The 20,113-nt window shown below is 32.2% G+C and overlaps 1 protein-coding gene across 1 annotated transcript; it reads left to right on the forward strand.

The window, feature by feature from the left end:
• The first annotated feature begins 549 nt into the window (after positions 1-549).
• Positions 550-20,041, forward strand: LOC148611140 (uncharacterized). Its single transcript, XM_088595223.1, has 6 exons — positions 550-832; positions 2,592-2,691; positions 3,911-4,137; positions 4,624-4,838; positions 7,705-8,017; positions 16,064-20,041. The coding sequence occupies exons 1-6, from the start codon at positions 550-552 to the stop codon at positions 16,516-16,518; spliced, it is 1,593 nt and encodes a 530-aa protein (XP_088451349.1). The 3' UTR covers positions 16,519-20,041.
• Positions 20,042-20,113: the final 72 nt, after the last annotated feature.

Here is a 20,113-nt window from a genome sequence, read left to right on the forward strand (position 1 = left end):
GTAATTTACTGAGTTGAACAATATCTTAATTATGTATGGCGAAAAGAATAAAAAAGTAATTTTACCCTAGTTTTAATTGTGGTTGGGACACAGTGGAGTTACAATAGAGCTACATTTTTTTCTTTATCGTGTATATTGGAGAAATAAACTTCATGCTGATGGAAGTGCGCATGTTTATAGTTTAAGTTTTGATTCCATTTTGTTTTATATGTCAATATACATGTACATGATTAAAACAAACATTTTTATGTGCATAATCTCCTGGTTTGACTTTGAAATATGGTCTTGGATAAAAATTAACAGTTACCCAGTAGACTATGGCTGTTAGTTATTGGGCTTGACTACTACACTTTTTGGGTAAAATTTAGTTAGTCATGTAGAAAATATTTAACAAAAATATTGTCGGGCTACCAGCATGTATTTCCTAATATTTACCCCTGGTGGTTCATGTATTATACCTGTACATGTGAATTTACATGCATGTACAGACGTATTTGGGCAATGTACATGTAAATTATAATGAATATCACTTTCTGCTTTAAGGGCGATATGAAATGTTCAAAGTGTAATACAGACCTTCACCCTACTGCCAACTTTTGTGGAGGTTGTAGTAATCCGGTAGATATAAGTGATCACAAAGATGACTTGGTGCAATGTTCGGACACATATTGTGGCAGTTGGCAAAAAAAAGGCATGACATATTGTTCATCATGTTCATTAGCGTTAAATGTACCTGTAAACAGCTCTCCAGATGACAGTACAAACAAGAATGATAATACAGCAGTATATAATGGTAAAGCTACATGTACTATTATACCCCTTGCTGTGGGAGGTATGCCGTGATCATGTTCCCCGTGCTGTGGAAGGTATGCTGTGATCATGGTCCCCGTGCCGTGGGAGGTATGCCGTGATCATGGTCCCTGTACTGTGGGAGGTATGCTGTGATCATGGTCCCTGTGCTGTGGGAGGTATGCCGTGAGCATGGTCGCTGTACTGTGGGAGGTATGCCGTGACCATGGTCCCTGTGCTGTGGGAGGTATGCCGTGATCATGGTCCCTGTGCTGTGGGAGGTATGCCGTGATCATGGTCCCCGTGCTGTGGGAGGTATGCCGTGATCATGGTCCCTGTGCTGTGGGAGGTATGCCGTGATCATGGTCCCTGTGCTGTGGGAGATATGCCGTGATCATGGTCCCTGTGCTGTGGGAGGTATGCCGTGATCATGGTCCCTGTGCTGTGGGAGGTATGCCGTGATCATTGTCCCCGTGCTGTGGGAGGTATGCTGTGATCATGGTCCCCGTGCTGTGGGAGGTATGCCGTGATCATGGTCCCTGTGCTGTGGGAGGTATGCTGTGATCATGGTCCCTGTGCTGTGGGAGGTATACCGTGATCATGGTCCCTGTGCTGTGGGAGGTATGCCGTGATCATGGTCCCTGTGCTGTGGGAGGTATGCTGTGATCATGGTCCCTGTGCTGTGGGAGGTATGCCGTGATCATGGTCCCTGTGCTGTGGGAGGTATGCCGTGATCATGGTCCCCGTGCTGTGGGAGGTATGTTGTGATCATGGTCCCCGTGTTTTTCTTCTAGTTTTTCAACTTCATTTACAAATGTATACCTACATTTCACAACATAAAAATGTACTTTTTAGAAACGTGTACCAGTTGGGTGCTCATAAATAAAATGTTCTGCAAAATATCAGGTTTTGTATGTAAATGTGCATGTATATGGTATGGCATTTATGGTTGTGTGCAGTGTCCTTGTCATCAGCCTTGAAATTTAACTTTATGTATGCAGTAACTTGAGTTAAACTGAACTGATCTGTGAAGTTGTACTAAGGTTTCTATTTAGTGATATGGTCCAGACAAGCATGTCATAAAACTCTTCGTGAGTTGCTTACATATATACTGTTATTTATTATTTTTGATACATGTATAAACCAAGAAGTTTATTGGATCATAAACCAATCCAATGTCATTTATATCCAATATTTGAACCAGCAATTTAAAAAATTCTTACATGATATTTAAAGAAAAAACAAAAGAAATTTAAGAAAACTTAAATATTCTTCGAGTTCAGTAATTCAACTTGCCATCACTATTCCTTTGAATATTTATCAAAGTGGAGTTATTAAAGTGATTTTCTTCATTTGTCTTCAGAAATTTCAAGTATATAAAATGATGAAAAGATGATTATATCTGATTAATGTCAAACATGAACTAAGAAAAATATTGAATTGATTTTGTCAAACAAACATTTAATATTTAATCAGCAGGGTTCATCGTGATGGTTGAAATTTAAATGAACCTTGGTAAATAAAACACCTGTCTAAACCAAACCAATTAAAGGAGGCTGGTTTCGCTGTATTCCTAATTTGTCAGATCATATTCCAAGATAAATTATTATGTTTGAATTGAGATTCTGATTGAACAGGTTGATTGTCACAGTTATTAACCTTTCATTTTCATTTTGCAAGGGATAGAAGACTGTTATATTGCTACATTGTATTTGTACACGTATACTATAAACAATACCCAGATTATTGTATTTGATAACCTTAATTTCATATAACAAAGGATTTTCTTGTTATTTGTGCAGAACTCGATGGCTCTGTAGGGAATTCACCATGTCAAGACAGTGGAGATAATGGTTCGAAAACTAAACATACATGTACTGGCAGAAATACAGACAAAGAGTGGTATGTCTTGTTCAAGTAGAAATATGTTACAAAATGTTCATGCACTTTAAGACAATGATAACAGTTTTATTTGGACAAATCACATAAGGGTTGTAACATCATTTGTCTTCTATGTGACCTCAAATAAAATGTCAAACTTACAGACCAAAAAAATGTCTATTTCCTGCTTCCCTACCAACAATATCAGAGAACATAGAAATATATTTTGGTATGATGAGATCTTCTGAGGTCAAATTTTCATGAAAATTTGTTAACCCATATTGGAGTAAATGCCCTTTTTGATATTGAACGTCTATTTTGGCTTATTTTTTATTTTATTATTTTTTGAAGTCTTTTCCTTTGAAACTAATGGACAGAATTTAATGCAAGTTGATAAGATTATTGTTAGTTTATCCTAACAAAATGAATGATGGGATTTTTCATCCATGAACAAAAAAACATGGCTGCTTTTACAAAAAATAGAATGTATCTTATTAACCCAGATGAGGGATTCAAGCGCGAGCTTATAGTTGTAGATCAATTATCATCTAATAATTTCATTGTTTCATTCAGTCCTTTCCTCCAAAATTCTCAACAACTAGCCTGAATAATAACGAACTGTATAGGATCAAATTAGCCAAAAACAAGAAAAGTACATTTCACTTGCCCGAATCAATTTCTACTAGACTGGGCTTTGGGCTATTGGCTAAAGGCCAGCACTGTTCATTGGCCATCCTTACATCTGTTGTACTATAACAAGTATTGTGTAAGTCGATTTTAGTGGTAATCTTATCAAAAGACCAATAATAGTATGTATTTTCAAATTTTTAGGTTTAGCAAAATCTTATTTTATTTTAAATACATTTATACAAAGTGACATTTTAACATCTGATGCTGCTACAACAACATACTTTTTTAAAAAGGATATCAAGCGTTACTAGGTGTTTTTCTACATGTAAATAGCCATGGTCTTTTCCTAGAAGAGAAATAAAACAAGAAAGTAAACCAGAACTGTGAATTTATGTCCTTGTACAAGTAAGTGATGTCCATCATACAAGTAATTACTTGCACAATATTTTCATACAAATAATTACTTGCACAATATTTTCATACAAATAATTATTTCGTATAAAATAATATGTATACATCATAAATGGAGTATGTTTCAAAATTGCATCATTAGTTCATTTTTTTAGTTTCTTTATAATTTGTAGGCTTTTTTTTTAAATTTTTATGACAGCTGTCCAACTGTAGAAGTATCTACTAAAGGGAAGGGAAACACACGGAAGGGTTTTGCAGTTATTAGTTCCCATTGTAAATTTTCAAGTAACTTTAATCTAAAAGAAAGACCAAGTGCTGAAGACGATAGAATTATGTTAGAGGAAGTCTTAAAGAAGTATGATTGTGATATTTTGCCCTTGTCTGATAAAACGAGCAAGTATTACAAGGACAAATTTTGTGAAAATAGTAAGTTTATTAATTTACTGCATTTAACAAGTTTTCAAGTCCCTGTTGGTCAGAAAACTGAAAACTGATTTATGCATTTTTGTCCATATTATATTGCACATTGTAAACAAAAAAAGATACCTGACTAGTAGTCAAACATAGCAGAAATGCTAAGTTGAAGAATTAAACTATCTATTTAGTTTTGTTTTGGTTGAAAGACAAGTTTTTTGTTATGTTTGGCCTAATTTCCAAGTACCATGGAAGCAGAAATCTGTCGGCTGTAATATCTACATATGGTTTACTTTTGTTGTGGTTCAGTTGGCTTCTTGAGCTACAGTGATGCTCAGATTTGCCACTGAAGCCTATTTTATAATAAAAGTGATAAAAGCTGTATTAATTTTTATGTTGCAGTAACATTGATTACATACCTTAGAGCCTCTTGTTGATGCATCACAAATATGCTGACATCTATACATATAAAATGTATGACTATATGCACCTTTTCAGTAAAAGAAAAAATGAAAGGTGAAAAATACCAGTACTTCTTATTTGCCTTAAGCACAAGTGGTGAAGAAAAAGAAGAAAAACATGGTGCAGGACATGTATTTAACCACTATTTCTACACCAGAGATGGGCAGTATCAAACACAACAACTAATGGAAGAAATATCTACAAAATTAGAATCAGAACTTAAAGACAAAATGAAGATTTTCATTATACAGGTACGTCAAAGTCTACTTAAAGGAGACAAACCATCTGGTTTTTATTTCGAAGGGTTGACAAAATGTAGATATAAAGGTAGGAATAGAATTCATCATGAAATAAAACCTGGGTGAGCAGTTGGTTCAAGTGAATAAATTGAAAAATCAGTGACTATAATACTGTTTAAAGAGCACACAATCCAGCAATAAGTACTGTTATGTTTCATACCTTCCCTCAAACATTTGTTTAAACTTTTGACCAAACTTTATAACTATTAAGGCAGTACACAGTCAGAGGCTAATGCCTGCAAAGGACAAATGTAGGGATGTTACACATTACATCTCTGTCATTGTTACTCCTTCTGTTATATGAATTCTGCATTTTTTCATTTAAGAATTGTTTCCAATATTTGAACAGGTTATTTCATAATAATCTGGTTTGTGGCAGTTTACACTCAATAGACTGCTTTGCGGAGCGGTCTACGTAAAGCGTAAACTGCCCCAAACCAGGTTATATTGTATGACCTGTTCAAATATTGGAAACATTCATTATAATTTAATTTTTAAACATAAAATAAATAAAAATTTAATCTTTTCATAAATTTAATTATTAAAAAATTCAAACTTAAATTTTCCATTGACGGCGCATGAAAATATCACATTTTAAACATAAACAAATAAGCTCAGCCCACATTGTTACCTCCAAGGTCAAAGTAAAAGTTAATTAGATCAACACTGAGCAGGTCAGTCACAATTCATATTTTAAGATTACAGTTATTTATTTCCAAAATTAAACAAACAATTGTTAAATGATGAATTTGAGATGAACCCAATAAGTCATAAAAAATTGGTTCGCTAAATGAGGTCTTGGCCTAAAAGTTGACTAAGTTATACCAAATAAGCAACGTTAATATGTCTCGTGTCGAAACGTGCACTTTGTATTTAATGTATTATATAAAGATTGATCAGTGCATTAAAAATGTTCATCTGTACATCGCTGTTTATGTTTATATGAATTATTTGTAGGTAAATATTTTACCTTTTTTTCTTCTTTTGCAGTAATTATAACTTTAATACCATTTTTTATTTTTCCTTTTTAAATTAACAGAAAAATTTAAGATATTCTATCAAATTATGGTAACTTAAGTAATTCTTCATATTTCCTTTAATTCATACACACCCAGTGTTCTTCAAATGTTTGCTGACAGCAGACCCTTGGAAATTAGAATTTGTTATTTGGGGCTTCAATGGCTCATTTGAATATGATATTCATTTGCTTAAGAGCAATCTCTATTAAACTCTTTTTCTAGTCTTAGTAACTTTCAATATATCTATTTATTTAGAATATTATCTAGTCAGTTACATGTAAAAGACTCTGGTCTTAATATTCATGTTTCCAAAAATTTTTAGGAAGTAGCGTGTAGAAAAACAGGAAAAAAAGATAAATCTTATTGTTGTTATTTAAAGTTGACACACTGGTTGTTTTGGTTTGCTTTTATATATTATGTTTATATGTAGTTTATTCACGACAAAAACCCCATATCAAGATTTACAACAAAAAAAAAAAAAAATCCCCACACCTGTTGTATTATTTTTAGACTTGGGGGATTTTACAATCTACTTCTTAACAAATTTTCCCGCCAAAAACGTGCTCTTGATACACAACAATAATGGCAATGTAAACAATATAGTTTAAATACGGCAATTTCCGTTTTCTTTTCAAAATGTTTTGGAAGTATCTGATGGAATGCATATTGTTTGGGAATTTAACATGTTCTTTTATAAGGTAAATCAGCTTCTTAATATTGAAAACATTTTGTGATTTTGCATTATTCAACTTTGCATTTATAAATAGCCACGTGCATTTGGCCAGGGTTGAGTGAATATTTACCACAGTCAGGTTTGATTGGTTCAGTATCAGATATTAATATCTGATTGACGCCTTCATTAAAATTAATTTGTGGCCAGGTGGGATGACTGATAAAGAATCTGGTCAGCAATGTCATAGGCTACAGACATCTGTGCGGTCACGTGGTGATCAACTGACATAGCGAGTTTACTGCTAATTACCTTGTAGGATGCCGTAAATTACCTCGGGCACACACGTTTTCTGTCGTAATTGATTTTTAATCCTCAAATTTAAGTTTATAGGACAGCGCTGCAAAAGACAGCACAGTACTGTTCTTGATAGTGCAGCGCTTAATCTTGATAGCACTGTGAAGCGCAGTGCTTTAAGGGCCTGGGGAGAACTCTGGAGAGATATTCTGATTTGGGTGTTATAGTTATTTCCCTGTAAGTTAATTTTTAATTTTTTTCTGTATGTACTTATTGCTCTATATACACATGACATTATAATTGCCCTGAAATTCCTCAAAAAAGTTATGTTATCTCTAGTTTATGGCCTTTTACCTGTATTTTAGATTATCTATCCAAGTAACTATTTCATGTACACGAAACTATTTTTCTGTAGTTGTCAAATTAAGCCTTCCATTACATGCATTATTTACATTGTCAAACAGCCATGATACATGTAAGGCTAAAGGCAAATGTCCATAATTAATGAATAAAAACTATTTTATCTCCAAACTAACAGTCTGAAACCTTCTCTGCTGGTTGTTATGGCAATGATTTGTTTATTTTCAAATTGACAGCAGTTACACGTAGAACATTTTTCAAACCATTTTTTTTTCAGTAAAACCAGTAAAAAATATCTTACTTCATCAATATTTATTGATTTATATTGAGAGTTTCAAGTCAATTTTTAAAAGCAAGGAATACATCCACAAAAGCTACCTTGTGTATCGCAGCTGTCCTGATTCATACATGGATGTACAAATGTATTATTACATGTAAGTATTGCAGTTAAACTTAATACATTTAATTGCAGGCTTGTAGAAGCAGAAACCAAAGTGATGTTAAAAACTTGGATATAGGAGTCAAGGTGGGTGTCACATCAACAGAACAATCAACAGATACAAGTACAAGTCTCTCTGGTGCCAGAGGATATATGCCACCTCCTGAGGAGGAAGAGGAACATTCTTCTGATCCTCTCCATCCTCCTATGGAAACTCCTTCACGAGACATGGAAACTATTCCAGAGTTGGCTGAAAATGAAGAATCAACGATTATAGCAGAGTTTATTCCTGTTACCGCAGTTCCGCATTGTGATGATGCTGTAGTAGTTTTTGCTTCAATGTCAGGTAAGGATTCGATGATAAATTAGTTTTTACTCCATTGTCAGGTGAAAATCCAGTGATCAGTTTTTGTTTTAGTGTCAGGTGTGGATTAGTTGAAAGGTTTTTCTTCACTGTCAGGTAAGGATTCAATGACAGATAAGTTTTTACTTCAGTGTCAAATGAGGATCTAGTGATAAGTTTTTGTTTAAGTGTCAAATGTGGATTTGTTGAAAGGGTTTTGCCGCAGTGTCAGGTAAGATTTGATAATGATTTTTTTGCTTCAGTGTCAGTTGAGGATCCACTAATAAGTTTTTTGTTTTAGTGTCAGGTGTGGATTCATTGAAAGGTTTTTGCATCAGTGTCAAGTAAGGATTCCATGATGTTTCTCTGCTTCAGTGTCAGGTGTGGATTCGGTGAAAGTTTTTTTTTGCTGTGATAAGTGATAAGTACACTGCTTAATTTGAGGTAAACATTTGGTGATAAGTAAACTGCTTCAATGTCAGGTGAAGGTTCTGTGATAAGTAAACTGCTTCAATGTCTGCTTCAATGTCAGGTGAAGGTTCTGTGATAAGTAAACTGCTGTAGTGTTTGAACTATGCAGGATGTTTCTACACATAATGATGGTGTGCAAGGTCATAGGATCTTGATTTTTATGAAATATTACGGAATTGGGTGATAGTTGGACTTTGGAATATTTCAGAACTGGGTGATAGTTAAGACTTTGTAATTTTTTGTCAGAAATGTATCCCTAGCAACAAAGTTGGGGAATTGTTTTTGGGGGTATTAGCATTTTTTATTTGTCCGTTAGTCCGTCCATTGGTTATTCTTTTTCTCATAGCAACTAGTCTGACAGTACCAAACAGAATTTCATGACACTACATGGTCAGGATACAATATGTAGATATGCGTATATTTAGGAATTTCTGATCCCCAAATTGATCCCCAGACCATGAGTATCACAAGTTTTGGAAGGATTTCTGATCTGCAAACCATGTATTCATACAAAAATAAACATGTTCTTAATTTGGCAAATCTAGCAAGTGGGGGCATCATTAGTGTCTTACAGACATATTTGATTTACAAAAAAATCATTACTAACAAATGACACGGGGGATCAAAGTGCCTCATGTCACTGGTTTTTGTCCTGAACTTTCCTGCTATTTCTGAACAATTCACAGAATGTAGTCAATATATAATTTCTGTATATCAATTAAAATATCTTTTAAAATTAAATATGTTTCAGGCAATTCAACTTTATAATAAATTCTATCATTGCTGCAAACAAAATAAAGATTTGGACTTAAAAATGAATGAAGATTTGAAATGTCCTTTTTTCAATTTTTGGCCTTGAAATTAAGATGTTTAGTTAAATTTTCTTTTCAGAAATTAAGTTTTTGCAAAATGTGTCAAGAAGCATTAGATGTGTTAAACATGTTCTATTTAACATATTTACATTCATATCTGTCTGTATCTAAGGACTCTCATCAATATTATTTTATATTTATAAACAATGAAGAGCAGTGATTTTAACCCAATAAAATTTTTGGAAAAGTTCAATTTGATTAAATGCATCTATTTAGGAAATTAATTTCTTAGGCAAATTTTGGGAATAAAAGCAAATTAATTTTTGGAGAGATTTTTAAAAATTGAAATTTCACAGTATGCTTTTCAAGGTCATCTTTGTGAAAAATTAGAAAAGTAATTAGGTCTTCCTTATTCAACAGTCAGCTCATAAATGTACATTGTACTGGTACTTGTCTTTTGATTCTCAATTTTGTTTATTTTTTTATACGCCTATCTAAGAAGGGACGTATTTTGGTGTACCAATGTCCATCCGTCTGTCTGTTGACCACACCTTGGACAATAACTCAAAAACACTTTCACAAACTTTTATGAAACTTTGGTGAATTGTTCATATCTATTGACGTAAGCTCCCTTTCGATTTTTATAATTTTCAGATTTTTTGTTTCAGTGTAATGAATTTTGTAACTTGAAAAAGGGGGATTTTCAAGTTTTCAGACAAGTACTCAAAAACCCTTTCACCAACTTTTATTAAACTTTGGTGACTTGTTATACTCATTGATATGGAAGCTCCCTTTTGATTTTTATTAATTTCAGATTTATTGTTTTTTCATGTTATGAATTTTTGTTCTTAAAAAAAGGCGATTTTCAAGTTTTCGTACAATTACTCAAAAGCACTTTCACCTACTTTTATGAAACTTCAGTGAATTGTTCATATCTATTGAAGTAAGCTCCCTTCTGATTTATGTAAATGTAAAATTTTACATTTCAGTGTTATGAACTTTTTACTCTTTAAAAAAAGGTGGAAACGGCCAAGGAAATTTTATTCATTGAAAAATTGTTGAAAATGGACCATTTGTTATGATGATTAACTAATAAATATGAAACGTACTTGGTGACCTTGTCAGAAAAGTGTGTTTTGAACAAGATAGAAATGTATGGGTGAAAAATCAAGACAACAAACTTAGTTAAACTTGAGGTAGCCTTGATAGTGCCTAATTTTTTTTGCATTTTTTATTTACTTTTTTTGGGGGGGTGTTGAGAGGAGGTGAGTGTATTTGACAGGGCTTGTAGTATTTCTAGTTGATCATATAAATTCATTAGAAGCATAAGGACAAGTTAAAGGGGCAATGGGCATATCATGCGCTTAAAGCATAGCTCTTTATTGCTTATGGCACAAAATGTTTTTAAATCATACAAAATGCATATGTATATTTCTACGCCTGAAAAAAAAAATTGGAAATTTTCTAGACAAGATTTGTACATTGTTCAAGACTATAACCAATATCGAAAGAAACAAACAACTTAGATATGATTTAAAAGTTTATTAAATATTTCCTGGCTACATCAGATTAATCAAATAGGAGGTGAATCTACCTTTACATGTTTTTTTTAGACAGTACAATGCTTTAGTATAAGTTTTATTTAAGAATCATGCTAATTATATTTGTGATACACCCCAATGATGGCCACACATTTTTATTAGCTCATCTGGCCAAAGGCCATGTGAGCTATTGCCATCACTTGGCGTCCATCTCCGTCATTGTCGTCGCAGTCGTCCATTAAAAATTTTTCAAAAATCTCCTCTGACCCCACTTGACTAATTGGTATCAAACTTAGTATAAATGTTTCTTGAGGTATCGTGCACAAAAGTTGTGTTTAGATTTTTGATCTGTGAAAAACATGGCAGCTGTTACTAAAAATATAACATTGGGGTCAGACTGTAGTTTTTCATATATATTTCCAAAACCGTTAGGTTTAGCCAAATTCTGACTGGTAAAAGTGATCAGTATGATGAGATCTATCTTTGTTCAAGTTTCTGTTTTAATCTGTAAAGCCAGTTAGTTGTTGCCATTTTGTGACATTTTTTTGGCTATTTTTAATATTATTTCTTTCAAAAATCTTCTCTGACACTATTTGACCAACTGGAACCAAACTTTGTATGAATGTCCTTGGGGTATCTTGCTTGAAAGTTATATATAGATTTTTGATCTATCAAAAAACATGGCCACCATTACTAAAGATAGAACATAGGGGTCAGACTGTAGAGTTTCAATTATATATCTCCAAACCATTAGGTTTATCCAAATTCTGACTTAGGGTAAAGTGTTCAGCATGGTGAGATCTATTTATATCATTTTTATCTGTTAAGCCATGTATTGATTCTTATGATAAGTCCAACCAAAGTCTTCTTGGGTCAAAATTATTAGTAAACTTCTTGTTAAATTTATTGCCATTGAAAGATAAAATTTAACCAGGTGAGCGATTCAGGCTCTTGGGAGCCTCTTTTTTTTGTTATTAAGTTGCTTAATATATCATGAAATCTATAATTATTCATTCCAATCAGTCTGCTATTAGGAGATAATTAAAATTGAAAATCCTGTGGATTCCACTGTAATTTAGAGTATGTACAGAGTTATCTCCCTTAATTTTGAATTTTATATAATTAACACCCAATCCACCATAGAACCATGCATTATGTGCTACAAGGGGGTCTTCAAATCAGGTTGAAACTTGGTGATTATTAGGGCCCCGCCTTAGGTGGGTCACCCTATAGTGATCAGTCTGTCCGTCCATCCATCCATAAGTAACAAATTCGTGTCCGCTCTATATCTTGAGAACTGTTATGATTTCATACTTTATACTTAACATGTATATTAACCAACACCAGAGAGTGTGTCATAATTTATGTACAACTTCTTAGGTCAAAGATAACGGTAAAAAAACTTTGGTTTCAGTTTGCAACCCCATGTCCTGTGGTAAAGATGGTGTCTGCTCTATATTTTGAGAACCAAGATGATTTCAAAGTTTATACTTGACACATATATTAACCAACACCAGAGGGTGTGTCATAATGTATGTACAACTTCCTAAGTCAAAGGTCAAGGTCAAGGTAAAAAACTTAGGTTTCAGTTGACAACCCCATGTCCTGTGGTAAAGATTGTGTCCGCTCTATATCTTGAGAACCGTTTTGATTTCAAAGTTTATGCTTGACACGTATATTAACCAACACCAGAGGGTGTGTCATAATGTATGTACAACTTCCTTGGTTAAAGGTCAAGGTAAAATAAAAAAATCACTAAAAAATCTTAGAATAAAATCGCACATAACTAGACTATTTAATAACTTCAAATAATGCTTCATATCAGCTTATTTACCACATGTTATTGACAACAGGGCCCACAGAGATGGCTCACATCTCAATGATATCTAGTTGAAACTTTAGTTATATAAGAATTCACCAAAAATGTTTCTCTTAAAATCTTTCTCTGTAAGGAGCAATGGAGTTTATGAGACAGGGAACCAGTTTTTGAGATCAGCAAATCAAATTTTCAGGTTTTTTGACAATGCAAGTGCATAAACCTTTCATTATCAATAAGTTTGATTGTAAAATAGATATAACACATAATTAAAATTAAGAATAGAATCTAAGGAGTAGTTTAGCAAAGGGAAATAATCAAATTTTTTTTGGGGGGGAAATGCTGAAAATACTACACATTTCAAAAGGATGACAAAATCTCCATTGTTGACAGCAGATAAAACCACATTGCAAAATTAAAGTATACTACAGACTAATTTAAGAATGAATGGAGAAAGTGGGCACTCATGTTCTTGTATATCTAACACAGACATGAAAATGATGAAATTTTGCGTTTTTCAGACAACGCTAAAAAAACACATCATTTCTTCATAACACAAAATACAAATCAAACAAATCACTAAATATCATTGACCTAATAAAAAGGGTTCATGTTTCAATGAAGTTGTTAGAAAACTTAATGTTAAGTTTATGGATGACACCTCTGTCATCACCATCACCAGAAATGCAAATTCCAAGTCTTGCTTTCTGTAACTTTCTTTGCAGGCACGACCAAATTTAAAGCAGACAATAGATTGCCTATGTACACCAAAGTAGTCGGGTTTGGTCTTCCTGGTATCTAGTTATCATGAAGTGCCAATTTCCATTGCAGATATGGCTAGTAGTTGGATTTAAGTTAAATTCAACTAACAAACAAATACACAAATGAAAGAGGAGAAATGAAGCCCATTTCATTTTGATAAAAACAAACCTTTTTTTTCTAAATTAGAAATTGATATGTACAATGTACATTCTTAACATATGTGTAAACTTCCATATTTGTACTGTGTCTTGTTTTTTTTTATATTTTTATCTACAAAAAAATTTCAAGCACAGACAGACAATTGAACAGACAGACATACAAGGTGAAAACTATTGGACACAGCATCCTTGATGTCAAGTAAATTATGCTTTTGTGATTGTGACATTTCAATTATCTACCACTACATGAAAATGGTCACTTAGACAAATTCTTATCAGTGAATTTAGACATGTTCTGGAAACAGGATTATCAGATGGAAATTTTTTTGGTTGAATATTGAAGAATAGTTCCTACTGATTGTATAGAATAATACATGTCAAGTGAAAATACAATTTTCATTACACAATTATGGGATCAAAGTATGTCATATTTCAACAAAATAAGCAGAAAAAGTCATTCTTTAAATTTCAATGTAACATATATACAAAGAGCACAAAAAACCCAAAAAAACTCTGGATTTTTAATGCTCATATCCATGTTATGATAAAAACGGAATTTCAATCAAATCCGTTGACTCATCATGTGGACCCATCTTGAATGCTTTTGTATGGTTTTATGGTAGATTTGGTGTTAATATCTCTGATGAATACAGGATTATGGTAGATTGGGTGTAAATATATCTGAAGAATACAGGTTTTATGGTAGATTTGGTGTTGATATCTCTGATAAACAAGGGTTTTATGGTAGATTGGGTTTTAATATCTCTGATGAACATGGGTTTTATGGTAGATTTGGTGTTAATATCTCTGATGAATACAGGTTTTATGGTAGATTTGGTGTTAATATCTCTGATTAACAAGGGTTTTATGGTAGATTGGGTGTAAATATCTCTGATGAATACAGGTTTTATGGTAGATTGGGTGTAAATATCTCTGATGAATACAGGTTTTATGGTAGATTTGGTGTTAATATCTCTGATGAACATGGGTTTTATGGTAAATTGGGTGTAAATATCTCTGATGAACACAGGTTTTATGGTAGATTGGGTGTTAATATCTCTGATGAACATGGGTTTTATGGTATATTTGGTGTTAATATCTCTGATAAACATGGGTTTTATGGTAGATTTGGTGTTAATATCTCTGATTAACAAGGGTTTTATGGTAAATTTGGTGTTAATATATCTGATAAATAAGGGTTTTATGGTAGAATGGGTGTAAATTTCTCTGATGAATACAGATTTTATGGTAGATTTGGTGTTAATATCTCTGCTAAACATGGGTTTTATGGTAGATTGGGTGTAGATATCTCTGATGAACTTGGGTTTTATGGTAGATTTGGTGTTAATATCTCTGATTAACAAGGGTTTTATGGTAGATTTGGTGTTAATATATCTGATAAATAATGGTTTTATGGTAGAATGGGTGTAAATATCTCTGATGAACATGGGTTTTATGGTAGATTTGGTGTTGATATCTCTGATAAACATGGGTTTTATGGTAGATTGGGTGTAAATATATCTGATCAACATGGGTTTTATCGTAGATTGGGTGTAAATATCTCTGATGAATACAGGTTTTATGGTAGATTGGGTGTAGATATCTCTGATGAACATGGGTTTTATGGTAGATTGGGTGTAAATATCTCTGATGAATACAGGATTGTGGTAGATTTGTTGTTAATATCTTTGATGAATACAGGTTTTATGGTAGATTTGGTGTAGATATCTCTGATAAACATGGGTTTTATGGTAGATTGGGTGTAAATATCTCTGATGAACATGGGTTTTATGGTAGATTGGGTGTTAATATCTCTGATTAACAAGGGTTTTATCGTAGATTGGGTGTAAATATCTCTGATAAACATGGGTTTTATGGTAGATTGGGTGTAAATATCTGATGAATACAGGTTTTATGGTAGATTTGGTGTTAATATCTCTGATCAACATGGGTTTTATCGTAGATTGGGTGTAAATATCTCTGATGAATACAGGTTTTATGGTAGATTTGGTGTTGATATCTCTGATAAACATGGGTTTTATGGTAGATTGGGTGTTAATATCTCTGATGAATACAGGATTATGGTAGATTGGGTGTAAATATCTCTGATGAATACAGGTTTTATGGTAGATTGGGTGTTGATATATCTGATAAACATGGGTTTTATGGTATTTGGTGTTAATATCTCTGATGAACATGGGTTTTATGGTATATTTGGTGTTAATATCTCTGATTAACAAGGGTTTTATGGTAGATTTGGTGTTAATATCTCTGATTAACAAGGGTTTTATGGTAGATTTGGTGTTAATATCTCTGATAAACATGGGTTTTATGAAAAACAACATGTTATATTCTGTTTTCTTAGGCATTTTAAATAAAATGACAAAAATAAGAATATGTAGGCTTTCCCACTATGCACCACATTTTACATGATTCTTAGCTGGAGTGCTACCTAATTATGTAATTTTAAAGAATTTATTTCATTTCAGGAAAATATACATACAGTAAGCATTATGACCCACTTGCTGGAGGATGGCTCATTAGAACTTTATATGATGTTATACTAGAAAGAAGTTCTGAAGATGAAGTCCATATTCTGGATGTTCTAGTTGATGTGAATCAAAGAGTAAGCAAAAGAGAAGCATTACTTGGTTTAAGTACACCAGGTGATTATAAATGGTATTTGAACATCCTGGCTGGACTGCAGAATGAAGGCAGTAACAATCGAGAACTTCAGTCTGAGTTATATAAAATGATAGAGCTGGTCTCTGCAAAATTAGGGACAAACATATTAGAAGAAGAGCTAGCTAATAAGGCATTTGACCTTATCAGAAGGGTACAAAAAGACACTGGCTTCTCAGGAGTTAAAGGTCAGTCCTGTTTTTTCCACAACTTAGCTTTTGATAAAGATGAAGACTTTCTTTTAAAATATGTTGATAGTTAGGGTGTTGAGAAATGTACTGTTTATAAGCTCTATACAGTGTTTCGTGGTAGTTTCTACATTGCGCCACAACCGAGATGCAGGGTTATGTTCAGATACCTTAATATTATATGAAAATCATTGTACATTTTTGTTTCCCCCTGAAACAAGACACACGTTAAGTCTCAGAAGTACTTAACTTTTGAGTGAACCATAGACAAATTCCGAAGATTTCATGATAAAGAATAACATATCAGATTTAATTAAAGTTTTGCAGTGCCTTTCATTAACATTTTTCTTTGTTTTGAAATTTACTTTTTATAGTCTTTTGATCCCAGGTTTTTTGTCAGATAAATATATGATGCATTTCAATTCTCTGCAGTTTGATTTTACCTATTACATATCCTACTGTAGAAAATGCTTTAATTCATACTGCAACCTTTTTGTTTTCTCTTAACATTTAATTAAATCCACCTTTTACATACAGAAGTTGAACTTTTGAAGAGAATGTAAATTCATCATGGAATAACTTTTCCATTTTGTCATTCTAAAACAAACTATGTTTTAATTTTTGGAATGTATAACATTCTGTTTAATTCATTCATGAATGCCAGTTTTAATTATTGGGATTAAAGCTAAGGCACATTATTAAAACATAAGTCAACACTATTAATATGTTTTTCTTGGACTAGTTCTTTTCTCCATAATATGGCCAGTTGTATTTTGTGTTCTGTGATTGAATATTATGCTCAGCGTATAGCAACACACAGCATGCCAAAATCCCAATTAGAAGAAGAGAGTAATCTGTAAGAGAATTGTTACAGTATATTTTATCTATATATGTTTATGTACATGTATATAACATATATTTTTGATTTATTTTTATTGGAATATGTTTTTGTCGTTACTGTTATTTTTTTCAACTTTTTAAGTACCAGTCCACACGAAAGTCAGACACTGCCAATAGTAATGCAAGTCATGGTCAAGAAAAACCCACCAAACAAACAATGCTTTTTAAGTCTACATATGCTATACCTTCACATAACAACCTATTCTACATTCTGATTTGCACTTTTTAGAAAATCATACATTTATCTCCAACTAAAATCAACCAAATGAAGCCAAATCAAGAATGATAACTCTTGCAAAGTGCAAATTTCATATACAATCTATATAATTTTTATCTCAAAAGTGCAACAACCAAATGAAAAACTAAGACTGGTTAGGTGATCAAGCACCGGTACTGCTTCTGAACAAGAAATAAACTTAATATAGTGGGGTTTTGACATGCTTGAATCACGTTCTGTCAAAGATTTGTTTACTAATGAAAAAAAAATGTTGAATTTTATTGATGTTGGGTTATTTTTGGAACGGAGTGTAAGTGCTATTTACTATTATACAGCAGTATTTTCAAACCAACGAGGAAGTGATTATATCTACTGCCCAAAACAATATAGATTTCTAATTGGACTTTCAAAAAGTTGGTTTTACATAATGAAATGTCAACTTTACTCAATTCTCACAAATATAAGATGGCCCAACTCCTTTATTTTTATTTTCTATGTCAGCTGTATTTGATAGTTCTATATTGTACTGCAAACCTGTATTTGAGGCTCCACATGGGCAGCTCATTCAATTTTGTTTTCCAGTACAATAAGGACTCTTACAATATTTCCTTGTGTTTCCATTTTTTGTACACTACAAAACTTAATCATAATTCATACTATCGGTATGTGTGTAAAGAAAGTTATGTATAGTTTTCATGCACTCCTAATGTTGTAAAAATAATACAATATATTTTTATCAGATGTGGTGCTGGTTTTATAAAAAAAATTCTCTGATTGATCGATTTTCAACTAAGATATAATAGAAAAAATTGAACTATTCTTATGAATTTTTTGTTTAATTTTAATTGACTGATAATTATCTGTGTCTGTGTAACAAAAATGTTTTCGTTAAACTGAAAATGTGCGAAATTGTCAGAATTAATGAACAATGCACATGCTATATCCACAGCATCATAGGTAGATAGTGATAAACGGATGATTGTTTGTTAAACAAAGTTTGCAATTGTTGTTATAAATACATAATAATAGTAGTAGATTAACATTTTGTTATAATCCCTGTTCTATCATGTTGTAGTTGAATGCACTCTGAGAAATGAGCTGTAATAGAAAAATGCAGTGTGATTTTAGGAGGTTATTATTAACCAATGCCTAAATTTTAAACCAATTTATTTCATATTACAATGTTAAAACTTAGTGCTTGGAGACACATTCCTTTATCAGCCACTTGATCCTTTGCTTAAACATATTTAGGAATGAATACAGACCTCCCAACCCTGTTGCAACTCTTAATGTAATCTCATATAAATTTGAAACACTTTTCCTCTTCAATCATTCCTTTACCTCAGATACTTTATAAATACCACCATGACTAATGATTCACTATCCAGACTATAAATAGAATTAGTGATTAAATGTATTTATATACAGATATTGTTGTTGTTGTGGTCATTAGTTGTTTTTTTTTTTGCAAGCAATGATTGTAGTAGTAGTTAAATGCATTTCATGAAGTTTTGATGCATTGTAAGTTGTTGCTAGAGGCAGTTAGCTTTTTAAAGTGGAGTGAATGATCATTAAAATTGATGTAGAAAGCTTATTTTCCATATGATTTGCATAATTCTTTTTTACTTATTCTTTATTAAACTATTTTTATAGTGCTTAGCATTTTTAGTATATTGGGAGCTAAAGTTGGGCCAAAAAAAGAAAAAAAAAGGAATTCCTATGAAAATCCCTGCTCTCATGTTCCATTGAGATTTCAGATTTCTTACGTTTTTTGAGTTATACTAACCAAAGGGCAAGGTGTTTAATGAACACCCTTAGAGCAGATCTTTTTTTAAACTGTGATTGAATTTAAAATTTTGCAATATTATAGTGTTATTTCTTTAAACCACATAAAATGTGAAGAATTATTTATGAGAGTTCAATTGATGAGTTAGAAGAAACTAAGGTTACACTTACTGTCTGATCTGACAACATACTGAACAAATCAATTATAAATCAATTTATTTTTAATTTTAATGAGTAAACGAACCATTGCACAAATGAGTGATGAGCGATTTTAGTTTATTAAAAAAATACTTAGAGTTAAAGAAAATAAAGCATAATTAAGTGTTCATGCCATTTGTTAATATCCCAATTTGTAATGTCTCAGTTAGGTTTATCATTGTTTTTTTTTTAACGTTACATACTTGTTTAGTTTGGCATATTATTTTCTTGATTATTGCTCAAATAAATTGATTTCATTTATATGTATCATCTTAAGTGTTGTATTTTTTCAGCATGCTTTTCTCTACTTTTTTGTAATTCTTCTGAATTGTACGTTTTTAACATTGTTTATGTTTTAGGTATGTTATTTTTTTTTATTTAAGATTTCCATTCTTGTTATATGCTTTAGTGAGTTAAGGTATTAATCATCATATCATAATATATAGAATACATTTAAAAATGTATAACCTTTGTTCAGTAAATGTCTTGATCTCTGATTTTTTTCTTCTGCAAAGCAGGATATATAAAATATATATAAAATAAATAATATTTGTTTCTTACACCCTGCC

The sequence above is a fragment of the Perna viridis genome, chromosome 7 (genome assembly GCF_037379345.1).
Source record: "Perna viridis isolate PV_CMFRI_1.1 ecotype Kerala chromosome 7, ASM3737934v1, whole genome shotgun sequence".
NCBI classification, from domain to species: Eukaryota; Metazoa; Mollusca; class Bivalvia; order Mytilida; family Mytilidae; genus Perna; species Perna viridis.

What these genes read in the sequence shown, in the direction of transcription:
- LOC148611140 (XM_088595223.1), top strand. Translation starts at nt 550, where the DNA reads ATGAAATGTTCAAAGTGTAATACAGACCTTCACCCTACTGCCAACTTT. An exon ending in GGACAAATTTTGTGAAAATA is followed by an intron (nt 4,138 to 4,623) that starts GTAAGTTTATTA and finishes GCACCTTTTCAG; the next exon opens with TAAAAGAAAAAATGAAAGGT. An exon ending in AGTTTTTGCTTCAATGTCAG is followed by an intron (nt 8,018 to 16,063) that starts GTAAGGATTCGA and finishes ATTTCATTTCAG; the next exon opens with GAAAATATACATACAGTAAG.